This window comes from Mustela nigripes, chromosome 12, assembly GCF_022355385.1.
Source record: "Mustela nigripes isolate SB6536 chromosome 12, MUSNIG.SB6536, whole genome shotgun sequence".
Classification (NCBI taxonomy): domain Eukaryota; kingdom Metazoa; phylum Chordata; class Mammalia; order Carnivora; family Mustelidae; genus Mustela; species Mustela nigripes.
In genome coordinates, this window is record NC_081568.1 from 149185274 (window position 1) to 149205293 (window position 20020).

At 46.1% G+C, this 20020-nt stretch overlaps 1 protein-coding gene across 16 annotated transcripts; it reads right to left on the bottom strand.

Annotated features, from left to right (window-relative positions):
- Positions 1-40: 40 nt before the first annotated feature.
- ZNF672 (zinc finger protein 672) lies at positions 41-19978 on the bottom strand. 16 transcript variants are annotated; one of them, XM_059416267.1, is made up of 6 exons: positions 19478-19943; positions 19009-19040; positions 6401-6537; positions 4580-4702; positions 3807-3910; positions 41-2872 (listed from the first exon to the last, which is right to left on the bottom strand). In XM_059416267.1, the coding sequence occupies exon 6, from the start codon at positions 2305-2307 to the stop codon at positions 937-939; it is 1371 nt and encodes a 456-aa protein (XP_059272250.1). In that variant the 5' UTR covers positions 2308-2872; positions 3807-3910; positions 4580-4702; positions 6401-6537; positions 19009-19040; positions 19478-19943; the 3' UTR covers positions 41-936. The 16 variants fall into 16 exon arrangements, 15 of the variants coding, with proteins under 15 accessions (XP_059272250.1, XP_059272248.1, XP_059272252.1 ...); XM_059416265.1 differs by having other exon boundaries at positions 19009-19122; XM_059416269.1 differs by having other exon boundaries at positions 19009-19143.
- Positions 19979-20020: the final 42 nt, after the last annotated feature.

Sequence of the window (20020 nt, forward strand, 5' to 3'; positions counted from 1 at the left end):
AAAGATGGTAGCCTCTGGTATGACAAAGGAGGCTCTTGGCTTCTGGAACCCCCCCACAAAACACCAAGCTTTATTTCACCAGTCGTAAGCAAAACAACCACCGGCCAATTCCAGATTTTCTGCCCTGCACTATTGACTCTGTGGAGCTCCATTTGCCCATGGCTCCAGGCTTGATTTGGAAATAGTATTCTGATGCTCCCCTTGGCAGTACTCTGCTTTATAGACCCCACAGGGTCTTGGTCTAGGTCTGAAAGTTAATGTCCCCCCACCTAGCTGGAGAATATTGCCCTGAGAGGCACTTTGATGTGGATACCATCAGGTGTGCTCCATGGGACTGGTGGCTGCTCTGCTGAGGGCTCCTGCCCAGCTTCACTGTGGTGGGCCTTCTCTGCCAGGAAGTAGGCTGGTGGCTTCTGGCATAATGTCTTTCACTGAAATGTGCTGTCCCATCATCTCTCTGCCTACAAATTTCCCATCTCTGAGCCTAGGGAGAAAGCAGCAGAGACTCAAGTAGAACCAAGAGTCAAGAAGACCATAAGGTGGGTGGGTTGTCCCTGTGGCCACATCTGTGATCATTACCTGAAGAGCTAGAGGGGACTTGGGCTGGAAAAGGGGATGGGACAAGAGAAGTTCGAACCCAGGTGGGAAAGCAGAAAAGAAATCTTGGGGGGCACAACAGCAGCAGTGGGAATATACCCATACCTGGGCTCTTTCCTGTCTAGGAGGTTTTCCTGCTTCCCTACACCCCAGGGGGAGGACAGGAAGAACTGACCAGGGAAGTAGATGTAGAGGCCCGGCCACAGTCCAGGTGAAGGGCTACCACGGAAGATGGGAAAAGGCGACAGCCGGCCGTGCTGTCTTTACACAGACCTCCCTGTGGCAGTGGCATCCGTACGTGCCCAGCCTACTACAGAAAAGCTTCTCAGCAAGTGTCCCTCAGCTGCGACACAAGAAGTCCGGCTTTTCCTTTTCTGCCCGCCCAGCGAGGATGAGTGCAGCTCCTTCGGTGGCTTGGGCGGCGGCGGCTCGAGCGCGCGTGTGCGTCCGCTGGTGCTGGGAGAGCGAGCGGCTGTGACTGAAACACTTGCCGCACTCGGCGCACTGTGCCGGCCGCTCGCCCAGGTGGGTCTTGCGGTGCAGCGCCAGCTTGGAGGCCACGCTGAAGGCCCTGCCGCACTCGGGGCACTTGTGGGGCTTGTGGCCGGCGTGGTTGCGCCGGTGCACGTTGAGGTTGGAAACGCATGTGAAGCGTTTGCCGCACAGCTCACAGCGGTAGGGCTTCTCGCCGGTGTGCGTGCGCCGGTGCTTGGTGAGGTCAGAGCGGTCACTGAAGCGGCGGCCGCACTCGGTGCATGGGAAGGGCCTCTCGCCGGTGTGGATGCGCTGGTGCACCACCAGGTCTGAGCGCTGCCCAAAGCCCTTGCCGCACGTGGCGCATGCGTGCGGCCGCTCTCCCTGATGGCTGCGCCTGTGGCGCAGAAGGGTGGAACTTTCGCTGAAGCGGCGCCCGCAGTCCCCGCATGTGTATGGCTTCTCCCCCGTGTGTGTCCGCTCGTGGCGCACTAGCGTGGCGCTCTCCAAGAATCCCTTCCCACACTCCGGGCACTTGAAGGGCTTCTCACCTGAGTGTGTCTGTAGGTGTCGTGTTAGCGTGGAGCTCTTGCCGAAGCTCTTCCCGCACATGCTGCACTGGTGCACACACGGCGCGTGCGGCTTAGGAGCTGGACGCTGGCTCGCGTGGACGCGAGTGTGGCTCTGCAGCCCTGCAGAGCTGTGGAAGGCCCGTGGGCACTGTGCGCAGCGGTGGAGGGGGTCGAGAGGTGCGATGGCTGTCCCCCACGGGTGTGCCCGCGCCTGGTGGAAGCGGAGCGCACTCTGACGGAAGGCACGCGCACACAGGGGGCAGCGGCAGGGCCGCTCAGGGGGGTGCCGGCGGCGCCGGTGCAGCAGCAGAGCTGAGAGGTGTGGAAAGCTGCGGCCGCATGTGCGGCAGCGGCAGGAGCGGCCGCGCTGTCTGTGTGTGCTCTGGTGCAGGTCCAGGAGGCTACTATGATGGAAGCTCTGGCCGCATTCATTGCAGATGTAGAGTGTCTGGCCAGCATGCATGCGACGGTGTGCGCGGAGGTCAGTGGCCAGTGCGTAGCGCTCCCTGCAGTCGAGGCAGCGGTAGCGGCTGTTGCCGCCATGGGCACATTCGTGGCGCAGCAGCACCGAACTGTAGCTGAAGCTCTTGCCACACTTGCTGCACACGTAAGGCCCTCCTGCTGCCGCCGTGGCCACCGCCACCGCCTCTGATGCAGCGAACATGGTGAAGGCTAGGCTGGGGTGCCCTCGGGACGCAGGCTGGGGGCCAGGCTGGCAGGGACGTGTGCCACTCCCACGCCGGGGTCCACAGCCTCAAACTGCATGTTATTTTCAGTTTCCTGAAGGCCTACAAAGGGAGTAGCAGAGGGAAGAAGGGGAGGCCTGGAAAACTGGCCTGCAGATGTCAGCTTCCTTCATTGTGGGCAGGCTCTGCAGCTTTTTCTAAGGTGGGCTGCAGCTAGGTTCACCCTTCACCCTACAGGGAGAGAGTGACTGTAAGGCACAGTAACAGCTGCAACAGCTACACCTTGGGGAAATGGAGAGGCAAGCACAGGGCCCCTATTTCTTGTAACTTCCTCAGCTAGATCATCTCCTGGATTCCACTCTCCAAGAGGAGGCAAAGCCATAGGACTCCTAGAAGTATTGGGGGTTGGTCCTCATGCCATCAGGAAGGGCAAGAGGGATTCAGAGAGGGAGTTTCCTTCCAAAACTCTGCTTGGCAGGGAATGAGGAGTATCCAGCAGCCTGTTTTCTGTCCTTAGATCAGAGGTCTTGGCCTGGACATGCACTAGAAAACAACAAGGAGGGAGAGGCAATGAGAGGGCCCCTGGGCCTCAACTACATCAACACCTTCTTCTGAGACCTTGATTTCTAAAGTCACCAATGTGAACCCAGCCAAATCTGGGCTGGAAGGACAAGGAGGGCAATGAGATAAAGCATAAACCTATAGAAAAGTAGCAGTTTGGACAAAAATCTCAGAAAGGGTTGGGACCTGGGCAAGGGATGGTTATCCAAGAAATGGCAAAGTATTGCCTTGGCTTTGGACAGTAGCTGATAATCACTCCATACCAGTGCACAGCCTCAAAGTTCCCTGGCCTAGCCTTGATAAAGCAACTCAGGATCAAGGAAAAGGCCAAAAAGGAACATAAATAATCCAAAAAGAATAATAATGAAAGTTAATGGCATTAGCCTAGAAGTGCTTTTCACATTTTCAGGAAAACTGTGGAGAAGGAAGACACATTCCTTCCTAATTCTCAGGTCATCCAAGTTGTTTGTAAACATTCCACAAACCTTTCTCATTGCCTTAGCTCCAGGGATTTGAGAACCCAGAGTAGCAGAGAAACCCCTTTATGAGGATGGGATCTGATCTGCTATCCTTTTTATCTCAAATGTTATCCAACAGTCCTTTTGACAAGTTGGTCCAGGGGGCTGTCTGGGAGCAGGATCAGCTTTCCTGTACAGAACCTCCTGTGGGCCTCATCACCGACTACTCTCCTCCTCAAGGCTCATGGATTAGTCCCAGCTAAATTCAGTGGAGATTAGGTATAGTTGCTATGAGTTATAGGCTGTGTCAGTCAATAGGTCAGGGAGAGGAAGCAAACAAAATGATCAACAGTCATTTTCTTATTGGCAGATGGAAACATCATAAATACCCAGAGCTCAGGCTAAAACACCCAAAAAATGGGATCCACTGACAAAAAGCCTTGAAAGCCACCACAAACCTTCAGGGGTGGGCTCTGGAGTTTCTGCTCCCCTCCACATTGGGCAGTAGTGGCCAATATATGATGTTCTCTTCTCATGCCTTGGGAGCAGAATATTCTGTACCCTGCAGGGATGAAGTAAGAGGGACAACATGAATTTACAATGAGCAAAGGGGACAGAGGCAGGGAAAGAAAGAAGAGTGGAGTACTTTTTGGAGGTGAACTGAAGAATAATATCACGAATCCCTCACCTTTAGCATATATCTATCTACATTTTGCTATTCTGTTTCATCTATCACACTCCTTTCCTACACACACACACACTCTCTTTTTTTGGCCCGTGGTATTTTAAATCCCAGACATCTTATTCATAGAGAATGAGTTTAAGCAAAAGCTGAAAGCAGGGACAGGACCCCCTCTGCAGACCTCAAAGCAGTCTTCAGAGAGAATGTCTCAGTTCTTCCAGAGGGAACTTTCAGCCCGGATACTTGGGCTGTCTATTCTGGATTGTCAGTTCAAAAGAATGTTTGCCCTCATGTGAATAAAACTTTCCCTCAGGAAAGTTTTGATCCAAATGCCAAAGAGAGCAATGCACCATGCTGGTGAGCGTTCCATCTCACTTGAGGGACACCAGGGACCATGGCACTGGTCTCAGGCCAAGTTTCTGGGAACCCACCCTCTGCCTTCCAGGGCACAGGCCCAAGGAAGGTAAGACGAATGCACAAACATGCATACATAAATGGCATATAAACAAAGATAAAATTTCCCCCCATTATAGATGTGGTAAGACAGACCCTGATCTAGGGGGCAGGTTTGGTAACTGAGTGCCAGAGTACACCCCTGAAGTCTTTCTTCTGTACCTCACCCCATGCTGGAGTTTGCCCTGGAAGCAGAGGGATCTATGCTTGGGAGGAAATCTGAAAGAAAAAAAAAATATTATTGTACAAAAAGAATGATTTCTAGACTATCCTAACCAGTTTCCCAATTGAGAGTTTTTTTTCCCCGACTGAGAGTTTTATAAGTTGTTATACTACCAAATTCATTTTAAGTAAAAAAGTAAGTACAGGAGGAAAAAAAAATAAGTACAGGAGGGCTTGGAAAGAGGGAAGGAGGTAATAATGTGTGAGTTGGTGAAAAGTCCTAATCGTTCAATACTTAAAATATTTTAGTATTTATCAAGCATTTATATTACAAGTACAAATATTTAAAAATATCATATATGTAACTAAAAACAGGTACTAAGTAAGATAAGCTAATGAAAAAATTAACATTCACAATTGATTAAAAATAAACGGAGTTTCATATATCACTTTATTTTTGTTTCTTAATAGATATTGCAGGTATTTCATTCCACATCTAACCACATCTAACATATTACAGATCAAGAGTGTGGTAATTAACCAGCATTTAGTACATTAACTAACAATCTACTATGAGAGCAGCTTAGTTCTTTTTCTTCTGAGTTGTGTCCTTCAGTTAGTACAAAGATTTTCTTTCCTGGCTATCTGTTCTGTCAGGCCAATACTTCTGGGGCAGGATGAAGAGAGAAGTGATCATCTTGCAATTCCTCCATCTTGAAGCCACAGCCGGGTAAAGCTGGTGCAGGAGTGGGGCTGAGGGCTGTCCCCAGATGTGCTGTGCACTACAGTAGCCATGAGCCATATGGGACTGAGCGCTGGAAATGTGGCTGGCTGGTCTAAATTGAGATAGGCTGTAAGGGTCAAATACACTCCTAATTTCAAAGATTTAGTATGAAAAAAAGAATGCAAAATATCAATAATGTTTAATGTTGATTATATATTGAAATAATGTTTTGGATATATTGGGCTAAATGAAATGTATTATTTAAATTAATTGCCTACTTTGGGGCCTTCCCATTTATAGTTCCAGCTGTAAAGTCCCTTCGCCTCTTTATTCAGGGCTCTGCTCCAATAACCCCTCCTCAGAGAAGCTCTGCTAAGCACCTTCACACCCCACAGTCCTGTCCCCTTACTTGGCTTTATTCTAAGTAATCAATGAAAGTAACAGGGAATAGTAGTCCCATCCATTCCAGGAAGGTTTCAGCCCCTTTTCTAGGTAAGGATGGAGTGTGGAATCTAGAGCACCAAAATAGCCACTCCTGACTTAACAGAAACAAGGTCCAGTACTTCAAAAGAAGTTGCCCATTTCAGCTTCAGATCCAGTCTGGCATGTTTAAGGAACTGCTAGAAATAGGAATGACAGCTGCTTTCCATCCCAAGTGCCCAAGCCTGATCATGATCCAAGTATGCTGTTTTGGACGTTTTGCCTTCACACAGATTTTCCTGTGAACTGAAAACTGTGGAGAAGATCGGGATCTTGGCAGGGAGAGAGCACACGTAGTAGGATAGTCTATTCTTTACTTCCTCTGACACATGGGCAAAACTGCAACCCAAAAGGGGACAGAGCATCCCAGAACCGGTATGTGGGAAGGGATGATAAATGGTGTTTTGCAATTCCCTGGGCCTAGCAAGAAGTTGGGCATCCAGTGCTTTTTAAACATGATGTGTTTATCTGGAATACAATTCTTCCCAATGGCAGGGTACTGGAGGAGGAGGCCTCTCACCAGTCAGCTTATCCTCCATAGCCCTATCTACCTCATATGCTGCAAATGCTCTGCTTTGGTTTACTGAAATGGAACCGTAACATGCGTAGGCAAGTGTCCAAATTCTGCTTCTTCCATTATTAGCTGTGTAATCTTGGACAGGGGACAACAGGTGTCGGACACTCCTGTCTGGGAGAACTCAGTAAAGGAAGCGATCACATTTCATATGAAAAGATGGTTGAGTTATGTGTAAGTCTGAGAACTGTGGTGGCTGCGTTTTTAGGTCTTAGTCTCTTCAGGACAGCTCCTCTGAAGAGGATCCCGAGCACAGGGGCTGACTCCTTCCTCTACTTAAAGGATTCTGAACGTTCTGCAAGTTTATAAGTCCTTCCCTTGACCGCCAAAGAACCCTGCTTCACATGGTTAGAATAGCGTGGGCATTCTGTACTGTAGCCCCACGACACATCCCGGGAGCTTTCAGAGGAAATCAGGGAGACGGGTCACTTAGCTTAAGGCTTGTTACCGGGTTCTGACCGGGAAAGGGCGCTCAAGTATCCACCGGAAGAGGAAGGCCACACTAGAGTAGATCGCAGGGCAGCCAATCCGGGCGCCTCAGTCACCTTTCATCACGAGTCGCTAGGCAGATTCTCCAAGGGCAAAACTTCCCACCCACAGTCCTACCCCAGCATCTCGCCCTCGGCGCCCGCCCATCGAAAACCTAGCGAGAAGTCGGGACGATTAACGTCGACGGGGCCTGGTGGGTGACACTACCCTTTTAGTCCGTCTTAACCCGGCGCCGGCCCCGAAGGTCAGCAGGGGAAGACGGGGAAGGACAGGCAGAGGGCAAGGCCTGGGAGGAGCAGGCCGCCGGCGTTGGCAAGCGGGAACTGGCCAATCGCTCCTCCCGCCCCGCTGCAGCGTCACTTGTTGCCGAGCGGCGCTCGCCTCTGCCGCAGACGCTAGTCGCCAGGAGCCGAGGGGAGAAGACGGGCGGTAGCTGGGGATCGCTGCCCCGCGCCAACCCTGCCCTCCCAGCCCCAGTCTCCTCACCGGTCGCCGACAGGCTCCTTGTACACCGCGCAGTTCCTACTCGGCTGGCTCGCTGACCCCCGCCTCCCGAACTTCGGGACTAGGGCGCTGAAGGGAGGAAGGGGCTGGCGGAGCGTGCGGCCGCCGAGTGGGGAGCTGGGAGGCTCCTCAGGATAGGGAGTCACGTTCTGGCCCCGCTTTTCCCGGCTGGCCAGTGGTGGGCCTCATGAAGGCCTCGTTACCGGTTGCTGGGATGACTAGAAGGCCTAAACTCTCCCGGGACTGCTGGCGGCGTCGCCAGCCCGCGCCCGAGACGCCGCAAGGGGGCAGGGTTACCACTGGGAGCCAAGTCCCACCTCCCTCCCTGACAAGGCTCCGCCCTCTTCCCAGGGTTAACCAGTCTCTGCCTTCTCCGGGCATGATTCCGCCCAATACGAAGAAAGGGCGCTGCGCACCGTCTCAGCCTGCTGTGGCGGAGTTCCACGTGCCCAGTCCGCTCCTCCCGCACGCCCGCGGGGACGCGCACGGGAGTCATGCAGCTGCCTCCGGGCCAACCGGTTCCTGCAGTGGACGGACCGCGGGGGCCACCTTCCCAAATCGTCCCAGTAGAAGTCAGTGACTGTCTATAGTGAGGGCACACTACGTTAACAGAGTGCGATCCTCCCTGCAGCTCGGCCCTGGAGGTTCCCGCGAATTGGCGACTCGCCCAGTGCGCAATGCCAGGTTTGGGGATACTTTACCTAAACTGCTTTTCAGCCTCCGGTCTGCTTCCCAGCCTCCTCTACAAGAGCTGCTAGGCGGGGCTTCTTGTCCAAATGTTGAGACTGCAGTGTCTTCCACTGAGAGATGGAAATGCAACTGGGAGCCCAACAGCCCCTTCTTCAAGGCTTATCCAGAAGAGACTCTCGAGGATGGCACTCAGGGTTATTCTTTACCTGCCCTAATGTTCCTTTCGAGAACACTTTGTACTGCCTGCACATCCATAGTTTCCATCCATCTGCTCTGCTCAGGAGCCCAGTAAACCACAGTACTCGAGACCCCTCCGGCCGCACCTCTTGGTTCAGCCTGGAATGCTCTCCTTTTAATTCCAACCATTCTAAAAGTTTAGTCAAATGCCGTGTCCACTAATCTATGCTGGAATGCTGTTTTCCACCCTTGGTCTTGGGTGTGCACCCATGCTACAATGCAACCCTCTCTATACGTTGGTATATTCACATGATGGCCGACACCTCTGGAAGTTAAAGGCCTTGTCTTGCTCATAATTGATGCTCTGAAGCATAAGCACTGCACATCACAATTAGTGATGCACAGCTCAACGAGTTTTTGCTGATTCACATGTGATAGTGCTTTTTAAGGAGTCCAGGGATGGCACCAGCAGGCAGGGAAGCAAAAAACGGACACAGGACGTAGGCCTGGGGTGATGAGGGCCTGAACCAGGAAGGGATAGAGGTGGGAGAGTAGAAAAGAAAAACGTGCTTGCTGTCAAGTGCCATATGCAGGTAAGGTAGTTATGCAGAAGAGGACTAGTTGAGAATAATTCCAAAGACTTTCAGGTCTGAGAAAGGGATTAATTAGGACATTTCTGGACTCATTTTTCAGCACTGATGACATGTAATTGAGCTGACCAGTTCTGGAGGAGTGACTAGGATGGTGATAAATACATTACATAATTGAAGGGTCTGGGTCTATTTAACCTGCAAAGGAGAAACGTGTTCATGACTGTACACAAAATGTGACAAACTGTCATATGAAAGAGGTCTGGATAACTTTTTAACTATGGAGGAAAGAACTCAATGGAGATAAAATGTGGGGGTGTGGATTTTTGTTTCCTGTGGGAGTCATTACAGAGGGGTATAATAACTGGAACAGGAATATTGAGTTTAGTGAAAGAAAGAAGGTCAAGAATTTGTGTGCATATTTATCACCTTGAAAATATCTGACCCAGATGGTTGCCTTTCAGTACAATATTTGTTGTCCTTACAAGCCATAAGACGCCATCTGAATTTATTATCACTTACCATACACTTTAGAATTATGTACATATCTTATCTCCCCTACTACATTGTAAGCTTGAAGGCATTCTTAATGACTGCACTTTCATGAATGCCTGCTTACATTCAAGGAAGTGAACTGAGTATGAGACAAAACAGAAATTGAGTCTCTTGAGGAGTGGTGTGGGAAGACAGACCTCCATGATTAATGCCTTCCCATTATGTAAAGTGGTATAAAGCTAGAACAATGCGATAATTCTGCTATAAGTCATCGGCAAATTTCATAGATTTAACACCTAGCCAAGATTTTGTATTGGGATGATGGTAATAATGATTTCCACACCGTGGGGAGCTTTCTGCCAATTTAGAGATGCTGGGATTGGGTTGGGACAGAGAGATGGGATAAGGCAGGAAAGGAGTCTGTATACTCTTGCTCTAGAGTAAGGACAAAATGTAAGCAGATGCAGATCAGAATTCTGTGGAGGATGATGAGTGGGACAGAGCAAGAGTTCTAGGAAATGGAGGGGAAAGAGGTGTTGAGAAAGGAAACTCAAAGTACTTGGGCTAACTCAAAGAATCCCTCCCTGCCACTAGACTTTAATTGAGGGCACACCCAGTTTCACCTGGCTGGGCAATGGGAATATAGAAATGTGCTACAAGAGGAAGAACCATGGTGCATCAGGTTTTGTAAGGACCAAGAAGTTAGAAGTGAAAAGATGAAACTACAAGAATGGATGACATTTCCCAGAGAGGCTGTGGATAAGAAAGACTGAGGATAGAACCCTAGCACTGGTCTCTGAAAGGAGGAAGCTGTAGAAGCAGTAAAGACTTTGAGAAAAAGAAGGGTCAAGACAGGCTAAGGTGTTTTTGGTTTTTTAAATAAAAAAAAACCTCAACTTCTGTTTTGTCTCATACTCAGTTCACTTCCTTGATTTATTTATTTGTGTGTGAGAGAGGGTGCATGTAAAGGGAGAGAGGAAAAGAATCCCAAGCACACTCTGCCTTGAGCATGGAGCCTGACACAGGGCTCAATCCCAGGCCCCCAAGATCACGACCTGAACTGAAACCAAGACTTGGATAATTAACTGACTGAGCTACCCTGGCACCCCAAGACAGGGTGAGGTTTTGGATCCCATGTGAGTACAGTGTGTAAAACTTGCGTAAGTGCAGTAATGTCATGGCAACATCAGTTCATTGGGTTTGGCCAGAGGGCACTGTTCGTGGTTTAAGAAGAGACAGACAGAAAGGGGAGTAAAAGAACTAAATATTCATTGTGGGCATGTGGCAGACAGCACAAGCTTTGCATTACAGTTGAGAGGAAAATGAAAGGTAAGCAAACAGAGTTAAGGTTATAGACCACTATTTCAATCTGTTATTTGAAATGTGAGCCTGATCAAATAAAATTTGGAAGGCTTGCTGTTACAATGATATAAAGACAGAACAGTTTCAACTTCACTTACTTCCTGTATTACTAAATACAGTGTTTCTATCCTTCAAGGATTCCAATTTTAGTCCCATTTACAATAAAAACATTGGACTCTAGAACATGATAACTTGTTTCCCAGATAATTCCACAGATGTCAACTGACAGTTTTCCAATAGAAAGAACCAAGGACAGAAAAGCGAAATCTAACAATCTATAATGAAGACAGGAAAGAACAGGTGGCCTAATAGAATTCTGAATTGCAGATTTTATTTTTTTAAGCAATGAGAATTTTTATTTTTATTAATTCCAAGTTGCATTTGCAACTTGTAAAGCCAAATCAAAATTTCTGATTTTGATCAAAATCAAAATTTTTGATTTTGATTTTCAGGAAGTAAGAGAGAAACAACTTATAAAATGCATCAATAATACACATATTAATTTTAATAATGTGACACAGAGGATTAAATGTCTTTTAAATACAGTTTTTCAATTTTTTATTTCAATTCCAGTTAACATATAGTGTAATATTGGTTTCAGGAGTAGAATTTAGGTGACTCATCACTTACATATAATACCCAGTTCTTGTAAAAACAAGTGCTTTCTTACTACCCAACACCCATTTAGCATCCCCCATCCTTCCATCAACACTGTTTGTTCTCTATAGTTAAGAGTCTCTTATGGTTTGTCCCCACCCCCCACCTTTTTTCTCCTTCCACTATGCTCATCTGTTTTGTTTCTTAAATTCCACGAGTGAAATCATATGGTATTTGTCTTTCTCTGACTTGTTTCACTTAGCATCAAGCATCACACACCCTGGTTCCTGTGTCACAGCAAATGGCCAGATTTCATTCTTTCTGATGGCTGAGCAATATTCCATTTTGTGTATGTCTGTAATATTCCATTTGTGTGTGTATATGTTTTGTATACAGACACACACACCATATCTTCTTTATCCATTTGTCAATTGCTGGACATTTGAACTTTTTCCATATTTTGGTTATTGTGGATAGTGCTACTATAAACATTGGGGGTGTACGTGCCCCTTTGAATCACTGCATTTGTATCCTTTGGGTAAATACCTAAGTAGGGCAATTGCTGGGTCATAGAGTAGCTCTATTTTTAACTTGTTGAGGAACCTCCATACTGTTTTTCAGAGTGGCTGCACCAGTTTACAGTATAATAGGGTTTCCCCTTTCTCCCAGTCCTTGCCAACATCTCGTTTCCTGTGTTGTCAATTTGAGCCATCCTGACAGGTGTGAAATGATATTTCATTGTGGTTTTGATTTGTATTTCCCTGATGATGAGTGTTGTTGAGCATCTTTTCATGTGTCTGCTGGCCATCTGGATGTCGTTTTTAGAAAAATGTATGTTCATGTCTTCTCATTTTTTAAAAGATTTTATTTATTTATTTGACAGAGAAATTACAAGTAGGCAGAGAGGCAGGCAGAGAGAGAGAGAGAAAGAGAGAGAGAGAGGAGGAAGCAGGCTCCCTGCTGAGGAGAGAGCCCGATGCGGGACTTGATCTCAGGACCCCGAGATCATGACCTGAGCCCAAGGCAGCAGCTTAACCCACTGAGCCAACCAGGCGCCCCTTCTGCCCATTTTTTAACTGGATTATTTGGTTTTGGGGTTTTGAGTTTGTTAAGTTCTTTCCAGATTTTGGATCCTAACACTTTATCAGATATATCATTTGCAAATAGCCTCTCCCATTCTGTAGGCTGCCTTTTAGTTTTCTTTTCTTTACTGTTTCCTTCACTGTGCAGAAGCTTTTTGTCTTGATGAAATCCTGATAGTTCATTTTTGCTTTTGTTTCCCTTGCCTCCAGAGATCTGTCTAGTAAGAAATTCCGTAAGTGCCTGGGTGGGTCAGCCATTTAAGCATCTGCTTTCAGTTCAGGTCATGATCCGTAGTCCTAGGATTCAGCCTTTCATTGGGCTCCCTGCTTGCAGAAAACCTGCTTCTTACTCTCTTCCTTGCTAGTTCACGCGCTCTGTCTCTCTCTCAAATAAAGAAAGAAAATCTTAAATAGTAAGAAGTTGCTATGGCTCAGGTCAAAGAGATTGCTGCCTATGTTCTGTAGGATTTTGGTATTTCCTCATTTAGGTCTTTCATCCATTTTGGATTTATTTTTGTGTATGGTCTAAAAAAGTGGTCCAGTTTTACCAACACCATTTGTAGAAGAGATTGTCTTTTTCTATTGGTTATTCTTTCCTGCTTTGTTGAAGATTAGTTTACCATGTAGTTGTTGAGTCCATTTCTGGGTTTTGTATTCTGTTCCATTGATCTATGTGTGTGTTTTTGTGCTAGTACTATAATATCTTGATGACTACAGCTTTATAATATAGCAGCTCAAATTCTGCAGTCAACTTAAAAGTGTCAGTTGCTGATTCAGAGACTGCTACTTATTTTTACATTTATGTAAGTAAACTAATTGTGAAAATCTCTAGTAAACTAGATACGGATGATGTCTAAACCCTTAGTGATGAAATTTCTTAGTCTTTTCTTCCCCTTCACCTGAAATTTCTTAGTCCTTAGTGCTAACTTAAAAAAAAAAATGCTATGCTAGACAACATGAAAAAATGCTCATCACTCGGCATAAGGGAAATACAAATTAAACCACAATGATACCACCTCACACGAGCCAGAATGGCTAAAATTAACAACTCAGGAAACATCAGATGTTAATGAGGATGTGGAGAGAGGGGAACCCTCTTAACACTGTTGGAGGGAATGCAAACTGGTGCAGCCACTTTGGAAGACGGTATGGAGGTTCTTTGAAAGTTAAAAATAGAGCTACCATATGACCAGGCAATTGCACTACATATTTACCCAAAGGATACCAACATAGTGATTCAAAGGGGTACATGCTCCCCAATGTTTATAGCAGCAGTGTCCACTGTAGATGAAATATGGAAGAGCCCAGATGTACACTGATAGATGAATGGATAAAGATGTGGTCTATATACATGATGGAATATTACTTAGCCATCAAAAAGGAATGAAATCCTGCCATCTGCAACATGGATTGGAACTAGATGGTATTATGCTAAGCAAAATAAGTCAGTCTGAGAAAGACAAATAGCGTATGATTCCACTCATATGTGAAATTTAAGAAACAAAGCAGGTGAACATAGGGGAAGAGAAGGAAAAGTAAGATGAAAATTTGGAGGCAAACCATAAGAGATGTTGAACACTAGGAAACTGGTTTGCTGGAGGGTGGTGGGCAGGGGGAAGGGATAACTGGATGATGGGCATTAAGGAAGACACTTGATGTAATGAGCACTGGGTGTTGTATGCAACTGATTTATTATTAAATTCTACTCCTGAAGGTATTAATACAGTGCGTGTTAAATTGAATTTAAATAAATATAAAAATGTTATGTAAGATAAAAATTATATTCAAAACTCACATGTAAGAATCATTGGTTCACAAAATAAGATTTGGAAAATGAGCTTAAAATTATGAGGCATAACTCTAGGGGAAAACTGAAGTAAAATACATGATAAGGATAAAATCAGGTTTTATGATTGAAATCACTTTAAAGGCACTTTAGGAGCAGAAGTGTAAAACACTGCTAGTATCACATGCAAACCTGTAGTATCTTTAGAAAATCTTGATTTCAGTTCCCTTCACAGATTTTGAGGCATTTAAAATTTAAGTAGGTATTGTTAAACCTAAAATATGATGTATTACTAAAAACATTTTAAGTAATATTAAATACTTTTCTGTATAAAGCTTAATTGAGGCAATTTATCATTGTGACTAAGGGCCTGGACTGTCTATGGACTTAGTTCAAAGACTAGTGCCATCACTTACCAGCAGTATGACCTTGGGCAAGTTATTTAACCTTTAGTCCTTATATTTCCTCAATTAAAACATGGAGGTACAATATACTTCAGTTAGTTGTTGTGAGGAACAATGATAGAAATAAACCCACTCAACAGTACCTGGTAGAGGTTAACACAACATATGTGTTTGGTGTTTTTATTATTCAGTGAGATGACAAGCTAAAGGGAAAAGAATTTATTTCTCAAATAATTCAGGGATTTTAGTAATATAGGCTGCCCCTTTAATTAACATTTATTAGCAAATTTTACATTATATATTTCCTAGAGCAAGTTTCCAACCAATTAAAAAAAAATTTATTGAAGTATAATAGACATAAAATCTCACATACTGAAATGTACAATTTGAGTAGGTGCCTGGTAGTTCGCTGTGTTCCTACAGTGGTTAGTAATTTGCACTGCAAAATGCGCAATTTGGAAAGTCCTGACATGTATATACAAATCATATTCTCACTATAGTCAAGGTAGAGAACACATCGACTACCCACAAACTTCTCTGTTCCAGTTTATACTCCTTCCTTTTTCTCCCCTTGGCATGACTATCTGTCTTCTGTCACTATCCATTAATAAACTATTATGTTTCATTAGCAGATGCTGGTATGTATTAAATATCTGACTCAAGGTAAGAGAAAAAATATCAAAGAACACAGAAGGGAAGTTAACCACAAAGGAGTTTTTAAAGATGAAGGTAATTTAAAAAGTATTTCTGTGAAGAAATTAAAAAAATAAAAGTTACCAATGAAAGCCTGATGGGGTGCCTGGGTGGCTGTCAATTAAGTGTCCTACTCTTGATTTCAGCTCAGGTCATGATCTCAGGATTATGAGACTGAGCTCTGCATCAGGGTCCATGCTGGGTGTGGAGTCCCCTTAAGATTCTCTCCCTCTCTCCTTGCCTCTCCCCACCCCCTCCATCCCCACTAGTAGTCTGTCTCTTAATGTCTTCTATGTTTCTCCCCAGGTAAATGGGTAGATGGTAGAACCATTCACCAACACAATATAGAAGAAGTTGGGAAAGGGGATGAAAACAGATTTGTACTCAGTTAGAGGTAATCCTTGCAAAGGCCACTGGTCTGAGAAGCTGCTGGATCTCACGCTGGTGAGGAAGTGGAGAAAGGGGAATGCTCCTACACTGTTGGTGGGAATGCAAGTTGGTGCAACCACTCTGTAGAACAGCATGGAGGTTCCTCAAAAAGTTGAAAATAGAGCTACCCTATGACCTATGTCACTGATTTATAAATAGCAGCAATCGCACTACTGGGTATTTACCCTAAAGATACAAACGTAGTGATCTGAGGGCGCACGTGAACCTGAATGTTTACAGCAGCAATGTCCACAACAGCCAAACTGTGGAAAGAATCTAGATGTCTGTCAACAGATGAATGGACAAAGGAGATACGATATATATATATATATATATATATATAGGAATACTACAGCCATCAAAAGAAATGAAATCTTGCCATTTGTGATGACGTGGATGGAACTAGAGAGTATTATGCTTAGCGAAATAAGTCAATCAGAGAAAGACAATTATCATATGACCTCCCTGATATGAGGAAGTTGAGGGGCAACGTGGGGGGTTTGGAAGGTAGGAAAGGAATAAATGAAACAAGATGGGATCGGGAGGGAGACAAACCATTTACCTATTATGGCTTGTGAGGGAGACAAACCATAAGAGACTCTTAATCTCACAAAACAAACTGAGGGTTGCTGGGGGGAGGTGGGAGGGAGAGGGTAGTTGGGCTATGGACATTGGGGAAGGAATATGCTATGGTGAGTGCTGTGTAAACCTGGTGATTCACAGACCTGTACCCCTGAGGCTAATAATACACTATATGTTAATAAAAAAATAAAGAAAATTAAAAAAGAAAAGAAGCTGCTGGATCTCAAAATGTGATCTATGGGGGGGGGTCTGGGTGGAGATAGTGTTCTAAGAAAGGAATAGTAGCCATGGGTAGGGGCCATGCGCTTTAGCAAGGGGTCTCAGAGAAAGCAGGCTGCATGATGCATGAGATGGTCGTAGGCTAGCATCAGAGCCTGAGAAGTCCTGGCATGTAGGGTAAGGTTTTCAAACATGAGTGAGTCATGAATCAGTGGCACAAAAACAGAAACAAAAAAGTATAGAAAATATTAATAAGCTTAAGCTTTGCAGGTAATTTGAGTAAAGATCTTTTCCTAAAACTTTTATTATATTTACACAAATATACATATATTGGGTTACAAGGTAAAACATATTTTTGGGTTGTGGTCCCATTAGTTTGAATGTCACTGATTTATAAAACAAGTACCACAGACTATGAGATACATGCAAACGGGAAGAAGTGACTTTTTCTTCATTACATAGAATCCTGGCAGAGTGGACACTCATAGACATAATACATGAAGGAATAATCAACAGGCCAGAGAAGGGGAAACCCAGGACAAGGGTGACTCAGAAGCTAAAGAAGGGTGAGAGAGAATAAATAACCTAGTAACAGATGTCAGTGATTTGCTGATATTCAGAGCATGGGTGATGACCTTATGTCTGCAATTTCTGTGAACTGACAGAAGCAGAAGCTAGACTGCAGAAGTAAATGGGAGAGTAGAAAGGAGGAAAATGACAATGGAGAGACAGCTGTTTTGTATTGAAGATGTGAAAGCTGAGTTATGTGCCTGGAAGAGATGTAGGAAAGACATGCTCTAGAACTAACGATTCCATTCATTAGCCATATGTGGCTATTTAAACTAGAGTTAATTTTTTCCTAAACTTTCTATGATGAGTTGAAATGTCACCTTCTTTTTAAAAAACGTTTGTCAGAGATAGAGAGAAAGAGCGCGCGCACAAGCAGGGAGAGTGGCAGCCAAAGCAGACAGTGGGAGGAAGCAAGCTCCTCACTGAGCATGACAGCTGACGTGGGACTTAATCCCAGGACCTTGGGATCATGACCTGATTTGAAGGCAGACATTTAACCGACTAAGCCACCCAGATGTCCCTAGAATTAAGTTTTAAAATGCTGTTCTTCAATAATACTAGCTCCATTTCAACTGCTCTATGGCCACCTATGGCTAGTGGCTACCATACTGCTCAGAGCTGACAGAAACATTTGTCATTGCAGTAAGAGAGTGCTGTTCTAGAGAAAAGTTTTAATTCATCATGTCTGTGTTGGCCTCTATAAAACAAGCCAGTGTACACTGCTCCCAAACGGCTACTTGAAACATTATCCAAATCCAGCAAAACACAAAAAACACCCCCCCCCAATCCCAAAACTGCTAGAGAAATGACAATCAATCAATGATACTACATTTGGTCTCAGTAAGAGTTAACCCTAGGAAAGGCCGGTGGAGATAAAAGGGACGCTAGCGCACTTGAGGATGTGATCTAGGTTACATGTGGTGTTATCCCACCCGATGCAGCAGAAATAGTTGACAACTAGAAGGAGCTCACCACTGCTAACGACCAAGTGCACAGGGTAAAGGACCTGCAGCACAAGGTGTAAGGAGGACAGGTATGGCAGTAGTGTTGGCTAGAAAAGGTCTGGAAAATTCAGGCAAGGTTAGACAGAAGACGGTGGGTAAAGTGGGAGTCCTTATGGTGAAATTCCAGTTTTAAAAAATCAGTTACTAGCAGAGGACAAAGAAATACATTGTTTCTAATTTCGGTATATAATTTTCCTGGCTGCCTTAGTAAAAAAAAAGGAATGTGATGGTAGACAGGTATCATTATCCACGAGATCAGTCCACTTAGACGCTTTAACTCAGTTTTCCGCTGACTCAGTATAAAAAAATTTCCAATTTTGTGGAAAAAAAATCCGTTTTAAATCACTTTTTCTTTTTTAAGATTTTATTTATTTATTTGACAGACAGAGAGATCACAAGTAGGCAGAGAAGCAGGCAGAGAGAGAGGAGGAAGCAGGCTCAGAGCAGAGAGCTGGATGCCGGGCTCAATCCCAGGACCCTGGGATCATGACCTCAGCGGAAGGCAGAAGCTTTAACCTACTGAGCCACTCAGGCGCCCCTCTTTTCTTTTTCTTTTTTTTAAATGATTTTATCTAGGGGGCGCCCAAGTGGCTCAGTGGGTTAAAGCCTCTGCCTTTGGCTGAGGTCCTGATCCCAGGATCCTGGGATCGCTGCTCTCTGCTCAGCGGGGAGCTCCCGGGAGCCCCCCACCGTCTACCTTTCTGCCTACTTGTGATCTCTGTCAAATAAATAAATAAAATCTTAAAAAAATAGAACAAAACGATTTTATCTATTTATTGGAGAGAACTGGAGCGCGGTAGGGAGAAGCAGGCTTCCCTTGAGCAGGGGGCCCCACGTGGGGCTCGATCCCGGGACCCCAAGATCATGACCTGAACCACCCAGGCGCTCCTTAAATTACTTTTAAAAGGATACATTTGGCTCCACCGCTTCTTCTTCATTTATTCCTGGATGTGGTCATTCGTGCGGCGAGGGAACGGAGGAACGAAATCCAAAGGCGAGGAAGAACATTCAGTTCACTCGCCTTCCCTGAGGCGATCAGAACAACCCCTGAGGTGGCTCTCAGTAAGTTAGGTCTTTTGCAAAAATAAGACCGGAGCCCTCAAGTCCTCCCCGTAAGCCTCGCCTGCCGGTACCTAGAAGTGACCCCCTTTTCCTCCCCCCACCCGCTCCGCTCCCCGGGTCGTTCAGGTCAGGTCCCCTCGCCGACATGCAAGGCAAGATAACAAACTCCTCGCGGTCTCTGAAGCACCGAGCTCAGGTAGCCTAGGGTTCTAACGGGAGTTCGCGCGGGAGACTGCCGGGCCGCGCACGGGGCTGCCGAGGCGCCGCGCCGGGATCACCGTCAAGGCGCCGGCCGGCGGCCCCGAGGGGACACATTTACCTATTACAGCTGTCCGTTCAGCCATCGTTACTAAGGCACTGCTGACTTCCCGGAGTGATCAGTTACTTCAGGACCACGACCTTCCGTCCTAACTGCGGAGCGGGCTTGTCTCGGCACTCCGGCCGCCACACCACCTTTGCGCGGGAAGCCGACATGTTCACTTAAGCGCCGCTGCGGCCTTCACGGGCGAGGCCGGAAGTATCTTTCCGGACGCCTGCGCCGCCGCGCCTGAAGCAAGATGGCAGCACTCTCTTCGAAAGGACTGTCCGATCTTCGCTTTATTTCTACCCCTTCCCCATCCACCAGGGACTCTCGACTGCTATCCCAGATCCGGCGTTTCTCAGCACAACACGCTGATATTTCCATTTCATTCAGCCGGGGTGCAGGATGGGCTAGAGGCAATGTACGGCGACGACGGTGAGCGCCGCAGAACGCCATTTTGTACGGAGACCAAAGGCCCGGGGGGGACGACGTAGGGGTATCCAGACGTGGCCGCACGAACCAGAGCGCGTGTGGGGAGGGGCGAAAGGAAGGGGGCGGGGT